The sequence below is a fragment of the Canis lupus genome, chromosome 15 (genome assembly GCF_003254725.2).
Source record: "Canis lupus dingo isolate Sandy chromosome 15, ASM325472v2, whole genome shotgun sequence".
NCBI lineage: Eukaryota > Metazoa > Chordata > Mammalia > Carnivora > Canidae > Canis > Canis lupus.
This window is the reverse complement of record NC_064257.1, coordinates 12467887-12484850: the sequence shown is the minus strand read 5'-3', so window position 1 is coordinate 12484850 and position 16964 is coordinate 12467887. Positions and strand designations below refer to the sequence as shown.

The 16964-nt window shown below is 42.1% G+C and overlaps 1 protein-coding gene across 3 annotated transcripts in view; it reads right to left on the bottom strand.

The window, feature by feature from the left end:
- The window catches only part of SPATA6 (spermatogenesis associated 6), a 144034-nt gene extending 132037 nt beyond the window's left edge, over window positions 1–11997 (bottom strand). For all 3 annotated transcript variants that reach the window (XM_025420157.3, XM_025420158.3, XM_049094130.1), the window contains exon 1: window positions 11737–11997. In XM_025420157.3, the coding sequence (XP_025275942.2) occupies window positions 11737–11988 (252 nt within the window). In that variant the 5' untranslated portion in view covers window positions 11989–11997. The remainder of the gene's footprint in view (window positions 1–11736) is intronic.
- Window positions 11998–16964: the final 4967 nt, after the last annotated feature.

The window sequence follows — 16964 nt, the reverse complement described above, 5'->3', positions numbered from 1 at the left end:
GAACACTTCTGAAAGAAACTGAAGGTCCTGACAATGTAAAAAATATACCAGGATCGTAGACTGAAAGACTCAATACTATTAAGATATCAATTCTCACAAAACTGGCCTATAATTCGGTGTAATCCCAAGAGCTAAGAAAACCAACAGAATTGACAAGCCAGTGATAAATTCACTTCAAATGAAAATTAAAGTAATTTGCACAATCTGAAAACAATTTTATTTTATTTTATTTTATTTTATTTTTAAAGATTTTATTTATCCATTCATAGAGACACAGAGAGAGAGAGGGGCAGAGGCACAGGCAGAGGGAGAAGCAGACTCCACACAGGGAGCCTGACGTGGGACTCGATCCAGGGTCCCCAGGATCAAACCCCGGGCTGCAGACGGTGCCAAACCTCTGCGCCACCGGGGCTGCCCCGAAAACAATTTTAAAGTAAGTGTTTAGGATATTTCATCTGAGAAGGGGGAAAATTCCATAAAAAACCCAAAAACTATAAAATTAACACAGAGAAGGAAGATATTTGCCAGATATTTAAAAAGAGAGACTAGGGAGTGGCTGGCTGTCTCAATCAGTAGAGCATGCAACTTTTGATCTCGAGGTAGTGAGTTTGAGCCCCACATTACTTAAAACAGAGATTAATTAAAAAATTAATAAATGTATAAACATAAAGACAGGTTATATGAGAATTCTTGAATATGTCGTCCATGAAGTTAAAAATCTCAATACAGGAGTTTGGGGACTTTGCTTTTTTAAAATTTTCTTTTAAGGATTTTATTTATTTGAGAGAGGGAGTAGGAGAGAGTGAGCAGCGGGGAGGAATAAAGAGAGAGGGAGAAGCAGGCTCCACACTGACCAGGGAGTCCGACGTGGGGCTCATCCATCATGGGGCTCGACTAACATGAGGCTTGACCCAAAGACCCTGGGATCATGACCTGGGCAGAAGGCAGACACTAAAGCAACTGAGCCACCCAGGCACCTCTGGGGGAAGGGTTCTGAGAGAGAGAGTGTGTAAGTGCACACACACATGCATGAGCAGGAGGAGGAGCAGAGAGAGAATCTCAAGCAGGCTCCATGCTCAGCACAGAGCCCCGCAAGGGGCTGGATCTCTTGACCCTGAGATCATGATCGGAGCCAAAATCAGGAGTTGGACACTTAACCAACTGAGCCACCCAGGCAGGTGCACCTCAATACAGGAGATTTTTAAAATTTAACTTGATAACTTCCTAAGAATATAATTCTGAAGAATTCTCCCAGAACAAGTATAAAAATAAAAATTACACCAAAAAAAAAAAAAGCACATGGAGAATAGATACAAGTTCCAATATATGTCAGAGGAAAGGAGAAAACAGGAGAAAAAAATAAAAGTCAAAGATATGGAAGCTAAGAATTTACCCAGAACTGGAGAAACCCACAAATTCTCAAATAGATGGTACACACCCAATGCAAAACAGAGTAGGTAGAAATGAATCCACGGTTGTACAGATCACAGTGCACTAGACGACATCAAGTATACAGTGAAATACATAAGCATACTGAAGATTTTAATATATCTCCATTACAACCTGGAAGATCAGGCAGACAAAATAAATTAATATGGGATTAAAGATAATTTGGGGGGATCCCTGGGTGGCTCAGCAGTTTAGCGCCTGCCTTCGGCCTGGGGCGTGATCCTGGAGTCCCGGGATCGAGTCTCACTCACATCGGGCACCCTGCATGGAGCCTGCTTCTCCCTCTACCTCTCTTTCTCTCTGTGTGTCTCTCATGAATAAATAAATAAAATCTTCAAATAAGTAAGTAAGTAAGTAAGTAAGTAAGTAAGTAAGTAAATAAATAAATAAATAAATAAATAAATAAATAAATAAATAAATAAATAATTTGGAGAAAATAAACTCCATCTGATAATGGCCAGAGAGCCCTACATCCAACAAATGAAGTTACATATTATTTTCAAGTAAATAAAAAACATTCACAATAACTGTATAAGTATTAGGAGACAAAAGAAATCTCAACAAAAATAATATCATGCAGATGTCATTCAATACCCCAATGCAATTAAATTAAAATATGACAATAAAAGATAGTCTGTATGTATACGTGTAGGTGAGTATGACAGGGGACTTGAGTACATATACATATATAAATCCTGTGCATCTTGAAACTGAAACAAATTCCTAAATAGCTCATAAGCTAAAGCAGAAAATCACAATAAAAATGATAAAATAGGGCAGCCCCGATGGTGCAGCAGTTTGGCACCACCTGCAGCCTAGGGTGTGATCCTGGAGACCCAGGATCGAGTCCCACGTCAGGCTCCCTGCATGGAGCCTGCTTCTCCTTCTGCCTGTGTCTCTGCCTCTCTGTGTGTGTCTCTCATGAATAAATATAATCTTTAAAAAAAAAAGATAAAATATTTAGAACCAAATAATTTTAAAACAATTTTGCCAATCCTTTTGGGATGCCAGTTAAGCAGCACTTGGAAGTAAATCAAATAAATGCCTTAAAGACAGACATTAATATGAGAAAAATACTGAGAAATGCAGAGGAATGATAAAATTCAGAAGAGTGAGTAGCTAAGGGGAAGAAGGGATTCTATTAGAGAGATATATAGGAAGCTTCACCTTATCTGTAATATTTTACTTCTTAAGCTGGTATGGAGGCACATGGGTATGCATTATGTTGCTCTTTATAACTTTTTATATGTCTAAGATATTTTAAAGTAAATGTTTTAAGAATAAAAAACTGAAATCTAAGTGAAATAAGTATTTGACTCATCCAGTAAAATCTCACCTATGAATCCAAAAGAAAGATCCTAAAGAAAAAATTAGCCAATTCAAATATAGGAAAAATAATATATGCTAACAACAAGAATTTACCATAGAAATGGAAAGAGTGCAACATCACAAAATGTATCCCTTTATAGGCTATGGGAACAATATTATACTATAATCACAACAGATCAGGAAAAAGCATTCAATATAATTCAATGCTCAGGATGTTTTCAAAATGAGGAATAGAAGGGAACTTTCTTATTTTAATAAATGAAAATCCTAGGGCTAATATTATATTAGGCTAAACTATAGGAAATCTCCATGGCTTTTTTTTTTTTAAAGTAAAAATATAGTCCATTGTCAGCAATTTCATAAGACTCAACCTAATACTTACTGGCAAAACTTCAGAAGCACAACTTAAAATAAAAATAAAGAGACAAGTATATTTACTATTATTTCCACCATTCAATTTTATACGAGAGTCTAGTCAAGGACATAAAACAAAAGAAAGAAAAAAAAATTGTACAAGAAAAGTCAAACTGTCTTTATCTGTAAACAACATAATTTTCCACATAGATAATCTAAATAATGACCAGGACTAATGGGAGATTTCCGCAATGTGCGGAATTCAACATGTGCAAAAAGAAATACAAGAATATTTATAAGAATACGATTTGTAATATCCTAATACTGGGAATAGTGAAAATGTCCATCAACAGTAGAATGGAGGGACGCCTGGGTGGCTCAGCAGTTGAGTGTCTGCCTTTGGCTCCCGTTGTGATCCTGGGATCCTGGGATCGAGTCCCACATTGGGCTCCCTGTACGGAGCCTGCTTCTCCCTCTGCCTATGTCGCTGCCCCTCTCTCTCTCTCTCTCTGGGTCTCTCATGAATAAATAACTAAAATCTTAAAAACAAAAAAAAAAAAACAAAAAAAAAAAAAACAGTAGAATGGACACAGAGAAAATGAATAGTCAGTTTTCCAAGAAAGACACACAGATGGCTAAGAGGTACATGAAAAGGTGGTCAACATCATTGATCATCAGGGAAACGCAAACCAAAACCACACCTCACACCTGCCATGATGGCTATTATCAAAAAAGACAATAAATACTAAGTGTTGGCAAGGGGGTTGAGGAAAGGGAATCCTACTGCACTACTGATGGGAATGTAAACTGAGTACAGCAACTGTGAAAAGCAGTATAGAAGCTCCTCAAAAAATTAAGAATTGAACTACAGGGACGCTCAGGTGGCTCAGGGGTTGAGTGTCTGCCTTCGGCTCAGGGTGTGATCCCGGAGACCCAGGATCGAGTCCTACGTGGGGCTCCCTGCATGGAGCCTGCTTTTCCCTCTGCCTGTGTCACTACCTCTCTCTCTCTGTGTCTCTCATGAATAAATAAAATCTTTAAAAAATAAAATAAAATAAAAACTGAACTACCATACAATCCAGCAATCCCACTTCTGTGTATATATCCAAAGGAATTGAAAACAGGATCTCATAGAGATGTCTTGTACTCTGATGTTCATTGCAGGATTACTCACAATAACCAAGATATGGAAAACAACCTAAGTGTCCAAATGTCCATGAACATAGATGTGAGATTACATATATAATTTTTTAGCCATAAGAAAGTAGGAAATCCTTTGATTTGAGGCAATCTGGATGGGCTCCAAGGGCCCATCAGAGAAAGTCAAATACTGTATGATATCACTTATACATTGAATTTAAAAAAGACAAACTCAGAGAAACAGAGTAGAGGGGTGGTTACCAGGGATGGGGGAATAGAAGGGGAAATTAGGAGATATTAGTCAAAGGATACAAACTTCTAGTTATAAGATTGATAAGTCTGGGGATCTGATGTACAACATGGTGATTATAGCTAATACAGTCTTAAATACTTGATTTTGCTAAGAGAATAGATCTTAAGTGTCCACACCACAAAAAAGAAATGATAACTATGTGACAGGATGCAGATGGTAGCTAATACTACCCAGATAATCATTCTGTAATTTATAAATATATCAGCATGTTGCACACCTCAAATTTATACAACGTTATGTGTCAATTATAGCTCAATAAAGCTGGGGAGAAAAAAACCAATGGAATGATAAAAGGCTTATTGTCTTACAAAATGACAGGGATGAATTCTCACAAGGAAATTAGGTATTAAAAAGTTCATTCTGTGGAGAGACAGACAGATTTCACAAGTTCAGAATATGGTGTGATAGAAGTTATACCAGTGATTACCTTTGGGAGAGGAGGGGGCAGGAGGGGTGGCTGAAAGGAATGGAGCACAAGAGCCCAATCTGGGGTGCTGATGATATTCTTTCTAATTATTGATCTGGGTGGTGATTACACACTCAGAATTTGTGCACTTGCTGAATATGCAGTTCTATAAAGAGTTAACCTAAAAAAAAAAAAAAATCAACAGCATTCTTTGCTTACCAGTGAGAAAGAAAGAAAAGAAAAAGGTATTTGCTAAAGACTGCAAAAACAAAGTGAAAAAATAAGGTTCAACTGGATTGTTGAAATTTACATTATATATAATGTAATATAGTAATCTTGGATAGGTTACTATCCAAGATATATTGATATATTCAACAAGAAAGAAAAAAAAAAACACCTCTGGAATTCCTAAAGGCAAAGGATATAAACTGCTATTCACAGAATATGAAACCTCTTGGATTAGAGGTTGGCGTTAATACAGCCACAAGGCAGGAAATACCTACCGCCATCAGAAACTGGAAGAACCAAGAAGGATCCCAGTCCCACTCCCCATCTAGAGCCTTCTGAAAGAATGTTGCCCTGCTGAACTTCTACTTTGGACTTCTGTTCTCCAGAAATGTGAGGGAATGAATTTCTGTTGTCTTAAGACATCAAGTTTCTGGAAATTGGTTATTATAGCCCTATGAAGCTAACACAATCGCCGGAGCCTCAGTAGTTCAATTCCTAAATCTTGTGCCTGGAGCACTGGGTCCATATTCTAGAAGACCCAAAACACCCTACTTTACAACAGACGGTTTGAAATTTACCTATACACGTGACAAAAAAATAAACCAATGCCCTAACTTGAAAAAAAAACAGAAATAATTTATAATAAAAGGTCTATTTCTATATGTAAATGCTCAGGCAGGACTAAGCTAGAGGATACAGTATTTGCACCTGTATACAGAATCTAAGTAAAACGGAGAGGTTCTAAAGCAGAATGGCACATGCCCATACTGGCAACTCAAACACAAGCAGTACTGCCACTGGTGTCATGATTTTCCAAAAAAGTAAACTCTTAGCAGAGTATCAAACAAAACGAAGTTTACTCTTTCCTCAATTTACATTGCAATTGTATTCTTAGAAAATTCACTGAGTTTTACCACCTTAAAAGCAAAAAGACTGTGTTTATACATAAAACAGAGTTAGATTCTTAACTTGTATTAATTACACACCGGTTTTAATGTACATAATCAATAGGACATTCAAGTCATACAGAATACTAGACAATTAACACCAACAGGACCCCCGCAAACACTAAGGTAAACAAAGGTAGCCCAAAGAATTTCACTGGCATCTAAAAGTCTATCAATAAAATAAAATTTAATCACTATTACAAAAATAAATAGTATTTTATAGCAATTAAGGAAATGAACTTGATCTGCAAGAATCAACACAAATTTCAAAAACTGAACTGGAAAAAGCAGGTATGCAAAAAGATACATAAATACCAGTTGTGTAAAGTTTTAAAACAAGACAATAGTATAAGTAGCACATAGACATACACAAATAGGGCAGCCCGGGTGGCTCAGCGGTTTAGTGTCGCCTTCAGCCCAGGGTGTGGTGGGGACCGAGGATCAAGTCCCACATGGGGCTCCCTGCATGGAGCCTGCTTCTCCCTCTGCCTGTGTCTCTGCCTCTCTGTGTCTCTCAGGAATAAATAAAATCTTTAAAAAAAAAAAAAAAACACACACACACAAATAAAAGTACAAAACCAGAATGAAAATAATAAACTGTAACTTCAGGATATTGATTACCTTCCGTCTAGGAAGGGAAGGAGAAAAACTGGGGTCAGGAGGGTACACAAAGGAGCCTTAACTATATCCATACCATTTTACTTCTTAAAAACAAAATCTGCAGCAAACATGTAAAATGTAGCATTTGTTAAATCAGGGGTGTAAGGATCACAGTATTCAGTTTTATTTTTTCTGTAAGTTTCAAGTGTTTTTTATTTAAAAGTTCTTAAAAGTCTGTATTACAAGGAAAATCACCACCAACTGTAGCACAATTGTGAGACACCACTCACTCCACAGAAACCTGGATGAGCAATGATCGGAAAAAAGGACCCAGATTTGTTTGCCCCAATGTTATCAATAACTTAAGGAGGCAATGAGGTGAAGGGAGTACAGAGAACTAAAACTGGGAATTATATATACATATATACAAATTAAACCCAAACTGTCACTATTGGCTGCTTTCATTGCCCAGGCACTAGACTTTGTCTCTCTGCAGTTTCTTCCATTCTCCCAAGTAATCTCATGAAAACTGAACTACTAATTAAAAGAAGCAGCAAAACTACTTTTCATATCATAGGTAAGATGTTTCAACTATTAAAAGTGTAAGTGGTAGGAGATGTAATTGCTGCTCTTGATAGGCAAGTTATTGGCCTATATCATTCTCCAATGATTTATCGAGCAAAGTCAGACTTTCTTCCTAGCAATATATTTTCTCTCAAGTCATACAGCTCTATGGAGCAATACAAAATGGTGTGTTGTACACTAAAACCTTTCATGTTTACCATGTTCTTGCCCTCATCTCCCCACAGTATCATACATGAGATTACTACTAATACAAGCCCGCAGCAAAAAAACAATCATGCGGGGCACAGTGGGGGGAGAGAATGGAATGCACACAGAGAGAAAACCTCTAATTTCCAGTTAATAGTAATTAGGAACAAAGTAAATGTCACCACATAGGGGAAAAATTCAGATAATAGTACAACATAGGATATTCTATATCTGAGCATGGTCTCTTTAAAAGGTAATATACAGAGCAGCCCTGGGTGGCTCAGCGGTTAAGCGTCTGCCTTCGGCCTAGGGAGTGATCCTGGGGTCCCGGGAACGAGTCCCACGTTGGGCTCCCCGCATGGAGCCTGCTTCTCCCTCTGCCTGTGTCTCTGCCTCTCTCTCTCTCTGCATCTCTCATGAATAAATAAAATCTTAAAAAAAAAAAAAGGTAATATACACAGAGTTTTACAAGAATGAATGTTTATAGTTGCTTTATCCATGACAACCATCACCTGGTAACAACCCAAATAATCATCAGTAAAGAGAATGGCTAAAAATGTTGTCTACACATAGAATATAAAGGAATAAACTACTGATACACAGTAACATGGAGGAAGCTCAAAACTATGCTGAGCAAATAAAGCCAGACACAAAATTTACATACTCTACGATTCCATTGCACCTGCAATTCGCGTACTGGCACACTAATCTATAGTAATAGAAATCAGAATAGTTCCCTCTGCACGGGGCTGGACAGGAGCACAAGGGCATTTCCTAGGGTGATAGAAGTGTGCTAAATCTTCACCTGAGTAATGATTACATGAGTGTATGAGCTTATCTAAATCCATGGGGATGGGGGGGCAGTGGAGAAGGAAAGATCATGGGAATGAAAAAGTAGAGCTTTTTTTTTTCAAGATTTTATTTATTTATTCATGAGAGACAGAGACAGAGAGAGAGAGAGAGAAAGAAGAGAAGCAGACTCCATGCGGGAGCCCCAACCCTGGGACCCCAGGATCACGCCCTGGGCCAAAGTCAAGCACTCAACCCCGGAGCCACGCAAGCGTCCCGAGCAACTTTATATTAAAATGGATTAAGAACACCTAACAACCAAATGCAACATGTAAACCTTGATTGGATCCAGGTTTTAAAAAATTAATTCTGCAAGTTATTTGTGGGACAACTGGGAAGATGTGAATATGCACTAGATATTAAGAATTGTCACTCATGGGATCCCTGGGTGGCGCAGTGGTTTGGCGCCTGCCTTTGGCCCAGGGCACGATCCTGGAGACCCCGGGATCGAATCCCACGTCGGGCTCCCGGTGCATGGAGCCTGCTTCTCCCTCTGCCTGTGTCTCTGCCTCTCTCTCTCTCTCTCTCTGTGACTATCATAAATAAATTTTTTTTTAAAATTGTTTTTTAAATAAAGAATTGTCACTCATGATCTTAAGCGTGATAACAGTATGGTAGTTATGCAGAACCATGTCATTATTTTTAGAAGACGGATGTTGAGGGCGTATCATGATACCAAGAGTTTACCTCCAAATTTTCAGCAAAAACAAAAAACAAAACAAAAAAAACACATTTTACATATACACATATGTACAGATAAATTAATGTACATAGTCATGGGATATAGTCATTCACTGTACTATTCTTCCAACTACTCTTTATGTTTGAAAAAATGTCAATAAAAAGTTGGAAAATAAAGATGCCAAATTTTATACATAGAGTGGAGAAAAAAGCAAAGTGCAGAATAGTTTATATGCTACCTACTGTATAAAGAAGCAAAGAAAACACATATGAGGGGAATGGTGTGTGTGTGTTATCCATTTGGTTATATTACAAAAGGAAATACTAGAAGAATAATTCAGAAAACAATAAAATCATTACCTACAGCAGATGAGTATGGATGGGAAAGAAGTTTGAGGAGATAGTGCTGGATGTGAGACTGCTCTGAGTATATCATTTGTAGGTTTGACTTTTATACCATGTAAACATAAAAAACTAATTGAAAAGAAAAAACTAAAATTTGAAAGAAGAGGTTAAAAGTATCTATGGTCATTTAATTCATCATTTCAATCAAAGCCAAATTAATCAAGCTAATGGTTGCTAATGGTCTTTTTTTTTTACTTCTTCTGAGCATCAGAGCCATTTAACAGGGCTTTTGCTGGTTAAAACTTAGCATCTTGTTGCAGATCTGCCTCTAAACAGTTGTGCAACCCTCAGCAAATAATTAGCCATGCTAAGCCTCACCTGTAAAAAGGAATTAAATTCAATGATATCTAAGATTCTTAGAATTGTGAAATTCTGCGACTCAAGTGTCTGTTGAAAAAAGTTAAATAGGAACGTTTCCACTTGCATAACTTCTTCAGCTTCGATGAACACAAAGCTGCATCACACATTTACTTTCTGAGGAAGAGCAGTACTGAAATCAAATGTATTTCTGCAACTCCTTCGGGCAGTAATCAATCAGTTACATCCAAGTACTTCCTCTTGGAGATCTTTTGGCAAAGGAAGGGAAGCCAGGGCAGCCCAGGTGGCTCAGCGGTTGAGTGTCTGCCTTAGCGTAATAATCCTGGAGTCCCAGGATCCAGCCCCTTGTCGAGGTCCCTGCATGGAGCCTGCTTCTCCCTTGGCCTGTGTCTCCGCCTCTGCCTCTCTCTCTCAAGAATAAATAAAGCCTTTAAAAAAGGGGGGGGGGGCAGCCCCTCAGGCAGTTGCACTCCCGCTAACCCCCACTGGTTGACAGAGGAAGCAGCAGCAGCCAGTAACAAAGTGCAGTGCGGTGAGGCTGCAGGCAGAGGAGTTTTACCAACTGCTCCAGGCCAAGCCGTTGAAGCAGCTCTGGGTATTCTGTTGCTAGAGGAATCTTACTTTACAAAGTTGCTAAACTTTGGCAGCTGTGGGATGAAAACATCCCCAGAAACATTCTTCCCCTCCACTCTGCCTCACACTCTGCCCTACCCAGCCTTACCTTCTTTAACACCTAACAAAAGATCTAGAACAGTCCTGTGACTTCCCTGGAGGTAACACGGACTGTGTTAACAGCGGCCTCATTCCAACGCGAGTTAGGACAGCCAGGAAAGCACGGGAGGGCTTAGGCAGACCCAGAAGCCGGGCCTGCAGGCCTGCAGGATGTGCAGGAAGGAAGTGGGGAGGGCTTCCCAGGGCAGCCCTCAGAGGCCTGGGGTTGGATTCTCAGGTACCCTCACCACCTGCCTTCACTGGGAGATCAAAGAGTTGAGAGGTGAGAGGGCTTAGAAGTGGAAGGAGAGAAAAGAGACCGAATGGGGGATTTGGGTCTAAAATGGGGGTATGGAAAGCTTCTCTGAGGGTTTCCTCCAGAAGAGACAAGTTGGGGCTTTCATCTGAAGACCAGGATGAGAGGGTTCTGTAAAAAGTGCAGAGGAGGGAGTTAAAAAACCCCTGAAAGGGTCTACTGCGATGGTTAAGACGGATGGAGTTTTCTCCCATCACAGAGAGGTCCAACTTCCTTCACTGAAGGACGGACGCGGTGGGGACCCCTGCGGGGCTCAGCGCGGAGCGTCTGCCTTGGGCCCAGGGCGTGACCCCGGGGTCCTGGGATCGAGTCCCGCATGGGGCTCCCCGCAGGGAGCCTGCTTCTCCCTCTGCCTGTGTCTCTGCCTCCGTGTGTCTCTCATGAATAAATAAATAAAATCTTTTTTTTTTTAAAGGAAGGACGTGGGGGCTCATGCCTCAGCTGGTCCCCGCAGCAGGCTGGGCAGGGGGGGCCGGGAGGTGGCGGGGCGCTCCGCAGAGCTGACGGCCTGGCCGCCGGGTGTGGGGTTCCACTCTCAACACCGCCAGCAGAGGCTCCTTCGCCAACCCCAAGTTTGGGCACTTGAGCAAATCTGCTGCAGGGATTTGGGAGGAAACCCCGGCGCCTGGGCGGCCGGGGAGAAACGGGGCCAACAAGGCGGTCTAGGGCAGCAGGTGCAGAGGGGGGACGGAGGAGAAGCCCCACCCGACCCCACCCCGCTGGAAGGGCCGGGGCGGGGCGGGGCGGGGGCGCTCCCGAAGTGAGGCTCCCGGGGCAGGGCCGCGGGGACGCGACTGGACGCCGGGACCGGGGCGGGAGGACACCGAGGCGACGGAGCCGGGCTCCCGGGGGCGACCCGGCGCACGGCGGCGAGCGAGGAAGAGCCGACCCGCGGGCCCGGGGCGCGACCGGTACTCACAGAGCGGATCTCCAGCGCCAGCGCGCACTGCAGCGCCTTCACCTTCGGCATCCGCGCGGGGGGCGGCGGCGGGGACGGACCCCGGCCGCGGGCCCGAGGGCGGCGAGGAGACGCCGGGCGGGGCGGGGCGGGGGCGGGGAGGAGACGAGGTGGCGGCGGCGGCGGCAGCTGTGGCCCCCAGGCCGGGGCCCGCGGTCCAGCCTGGGTCCCGCCCGAGCAGCAGCTGTGCGCGGGGCGCGGACTCGTTGTCATGGCAACCGGGGGGCGGGGCCGGAAGACGGGCGGGGCGGGGCCGCGCCGGGGCCCGGCGAACGCCAGGGGCGGGGCCTCGCGAGGGGGCGGGGCTTCCGAAGGAGCGGGACGGGGCGGGGCAGCTCGTCTGTGACGTCCGACGGTGCGCGCGCAGCCGGACGAGGCGCCCCGCGGGCTGTGGGGGCGGGGCCGGGGGCGGGGCCGGGGGCGGGGCCGGGGAGCCGGCTCCAGGAGCCCTGTGCTGGGTGCAGGCGGCACCCTGGGCTGGAGAGCCGCGGGGCGCCCTCGGGCCCCCCCGCTGTGAAAGCACCGCCCTCAGTGTGGGGTCTCTGCTTGAACTTCCCAGTTCGGTGATTAGATGGGAATCTCACAGAGGCTTGCGCAGAGGCGGACCCAGCCCCGGGACCCAGCCCCTGGGTGTGGACCCCTCGCCTCCCCGGGAACCGTGGGGTTGCTCTCGCAGGCCCGCCCGCCCCTCTTCCTGCCGCCCCCGCCGCCTGTGCACCTCGGGTCCGCCGCTCACCGGGCACCGCCCATGCAGGACCAGCAAGTGGGCGTGGGAAGGGCCCGGCCGCACACCGAGTTCAAGAGGTTGTCCGATCCAGTCTTTTTAAGAATCATTTTTAGTGTGAGATACGTCACACATAGAGAAAGTGTACAAGGCAAAACATATTCATCTTAAACAACAAAGTGAGTAACTGTGCAACTCACACTCGGGTTAAGAAATAGAGTATCAGGCCTCAGAAAGGCTCCAACCAGTGCACTGCCTGCCTCGGCCTGCGAGAAACCACTCCCCTGACTTTGTTGGCTCCTTTACTTTTCTGCGTTCTTCTGCTATTTATGTGTGCATTTGGGGAGGGGCATACAGAGAACGGGGGCGGGGGGGGGGGTCTTAAGCAGGCTCCATGCCCAGCACAGAGCCGGACTCGGGGCTCCATCTCACAACCCTGAGATCCTGACCTGAGCAGAAATCCAGAGTCAGCCACCCAGGTGCCCCTCCTGTGTGCATTTCTAAACAAAATGTCTTTGTTTCCTGTTATTGGTGTTATAAAAATGAAATTACACTATTTGTCTTTTTCTGGGACTTGCTTCTCTCACTGTTATTATGTTGTGGAATTCACCCAGTAATGATGCTGTGTAGCAGAAGTTTTTCTATTGTTGGATAGTACTCCAATATATTGAATATTTATTTATTTTTACCATTGATGGCCACTTGCACTGTTTCCATTTTTAGTTATCACTAACAATGTTGTTGTGAATATTCTAGTACATGTCTACTAGCACACACATGCTCCAGGGGTAGTGGATTCACTGGGTATTAGGTTTTGTACAGGAGAGATTTTAATTGGTAATACCACACCATTTCCAACGTATGTTCCTGATGGGAGTATGTAAGAGTTCTTATTTTCCCACATCCTTACCAACATTTAGTGTTGTTTATATTTTTAATGTTTGTATATTTGAGTGTGTGCAGCCTACATATCTCATTGTGCATTTGTTTTGCATCTTTTATTATTATTGAGATTTAACACCTTTTCTTTTTTTTTTTTTTTAAATTTTTTATTTATTTATGATAGTCACACATTGAGAGAGAAAGAGAGGCGGAGACATAGGCAGAGGGAGAAGCAGGCTCCATGCACCGGGAGCCCGATGTGGGATTCGATCCCAGGTCTCCAGGATCGCGCCCTGGGCCAAAGGCAGGCGCTAAACCACTGCACCACCCAGGGATCCCTTAACACCTTTTCATAGTTTTATTAGTCTTCCCATTTTCTCTTTGTGAACTGCCTACTAGTTCTCTTGCTATTATTTAATTAGACTGTTTCTTGCTTTCTCTCTTGCTCCCTTGTTTGCTCTCTCTCTCTCTCTCTCACTGATTTATAGGAGTTCTTTATATATCCCAGCTACTAATTCTTCATCGATTTTATGTGTTAACAAATATCTTCCCCAATTTGTGCTTTTCAAAATTTTCCATATGGTATGTGATGAACAGAAGAGAAATTAAGTCATGGAGTATGAATAGTCTTAGTTGTATGAAATAATTCCAAGTTGCTGTCCAGAATGCCATACCAGTCAGTACTCCCACCACGCAGTGAATTTTTCATTTTAGTTAATGTATTATTCAGTTCTAAAAATTTCCATGTGCTCTTTTTCTTTTCTTTAGTTTGCACATGACTACTGAGATTCCCTATTTGGTTACACATTAGGACCCTATTTTTTTTTAATTTTTTATTTATTATTTATGATAGTCATAAATATCTATGAGAGAGAGAGAGGCAGAGACATAGGCAAAGGGAGAAGCAGGCTCCGTGCACCGGGAGTCCGACGTGGGATTTGATCCCGGGTCTCCAGGATCGCGCCCCGGGCCAAAGGCAGGCGCTAAACCGCTGTGCCACCCAGGGATCCCTAGGACCCTATTTTCCTTTACTCTTTGAATATATCTTTCTTTTTTCCTTGAAAAGATTTACAATAGCTGCCTTAAAGTCTATATTTGTTATATCCAACATCTGTCCCATGTCAAGCTCTGCTTCTACTAATTGCACATTTTCGTAAACATGCGTTTTCCTGTTTCTTTGTATGCCTAGTGATTTTTCTTATTGAATACTGGACATTTTGAATAACACATTGTAAGAACCTGGATTCTATTATCTTTTTCTGAAGAGTATTGATTCTTATTTTAGCAGGCAGTTTAATTATGGGGTGATTGCCTTAAGCTGGTACAGACTTTAGTGATATACTTGGCTAGTGCAGATAAGTGGAAAGCCCAAGATGTTCTTAAAGCCTGTCTAACTTGGTATGACTCGACTTTCAAACTCTGTCTCTTCCAAACTTTTTCAGGCTTGGTTGTAGACTGTGCAGGCAAGCCTAGTGCAGGCCTAACTATAGAATATTGTTCTTTCTGCTGGAGTGCAGACTTTCTGGTGTATCAGCTGGATTCTAAGAGGATTATACAAGTCTTAAAAAGATCTCTCCACAGTGGAATGTTCAGTACTCCAACATCCCCAGTACTGCCAAATCCCAAGAGTCTCTGTTCTGCTCTATAGTAGCTGCTAACTGGCAAATCTCTCCCTAGGCATGTAAAGCTCATCTCAGCCTTTGAACTTTTAAGGAAACCTGTGATAGGTTTCTAGGCTCTCTGTGCACAGCACCTGTCTTTGTCAGTTTGGGCTGCTATAACAGAACACCAGAGCCACCACAGTGGTTTATAAACAATAGAAATTTATTTCTCACAGTTCTGGGAGCTGGAAGTCAAGATCAGGGTGCCAGCACAGTTGAGTTCTGGTGAGAGCCCTCTTCTGAGTCGCAGAAGGCCCTTTTCTCATTTTATCCTTACCCAGGGAAGAGCGTGAGAAAGCTCTCTGAGGTCTCTAATTGCAACCAGGAGGGCTCCACCCTCATGACATAATTATCTCTCCAAGGCCTTGCTCACAAATACCACCATATTGGGGATTGGGATTTCAACATATGAATTTGGAGGGGACACATTCAGTCTTTAGCAAATAGTTTAAAGATGTTCTCCTTCTGTCATAGCCTTCAAGTTTTCAGCCTCATACAAACATTCAGCTGCCAATTTTTAAGCCCCAGGCATGAAATTTTGGGTAAAAATTCTAATAGTCTTAAATTGCAGCATTGTAAATGGCATCATTATAATTAACAATATCTCGGGAAGATTTATAATCACAGGTTGCAGATAAAACAGAAATAGTACGCTTCTGCACTTCCCCTCCTTTCATCCTTTGTGAAACTTTATGGGAAATAAGTCCAATAAAAAAATGTAAGCTCTTAATCTTCCCCAGAAATCCTACCTCATTTGATGAATACTTTGAGAGAATAAATTAGAGCTTTTTTTCCCCTTTTATACATCTACTTTGCATTTATGAAGTGAGGAGGTAACTTAGGTTCCCTGGCCAATGGTCAGAAGGCTAGAAGGCATTTTTTAGACTCCAGTCTCTATAATGGATTTGATTTCCAAAAAAAAATCAGTGTCTTCATTATTCATAATGACAATTAACAACATAAAATGGCCATAGTAACTGGTGACAGTTCATTTAATATCAGATATTGTACAAGGTACTTTATATAGATAATTATACACCTTAAACATCTCTACAAGGAAAGTATCTGTATCCCCATTTAATAAATGAGGAAACAAGTGCAAATTAAATTGATGTGCCCGTATCACAGAGGTAGTACCTGTCACAGCAGGAACTTGAACCTAAGCCTGTCCTTCTCCTGCTGTAAAATGCTGCCTCTCATTTATTATCTTAATAATCACTAACAAAATACCAATCAAACAAATATAACAAAAAATATAACAGTGATTGTTACATTAGTAGAATAGATGTTACATATCACAGTATGATCTTGCATTTGAAAAGGTATTTGTGTTCCTGAAAGCATGTTTCTGTCATTTAAATTGATTCTCGGGATGATTTTATATATTGTAAAGTACAACTTTGTCTAAACTTCTAATACGTGACTGGACTTATTTATCATTGAGAATGGTATGGAAAGTTTAAGAGAAACAAGACTTAAAATTATCTGATAGGAATAAAAAACACAAAGTTAATCCTAAAAAAATAATAAAAATAAAAAATTTAAGTTTAAATTTCTGAGTTTGGAATAAAAAGATCAAGCAAGAATCACCCTGTAGTGAGACTTTTCTTATGTTGTGTCAACTATACTTTAATGTAAAAAAAAAAAAAAAAGAATTTTATTATATAGAATTTTGCTTTTTCTTTTTAAAGACTTTATTTATTTATTGGTTTGTTTGTTTACTTATTTATTTATTTGAAAGAGAGAGAGAACATGAGCAGAGTAAGGGGCAGAGGGAGAAGCAGGCTCCCTCTGGGCAGGGAGTCCAATGCAGGGCTCAATCCCAAGACTCCAAGATCATGACGTGAGCCAAAGGCAGGCCACTGAGGCACTCCTCTTATATAAAATTTTCTTATATGAATTGTACTCCTTGGAAAAACGCT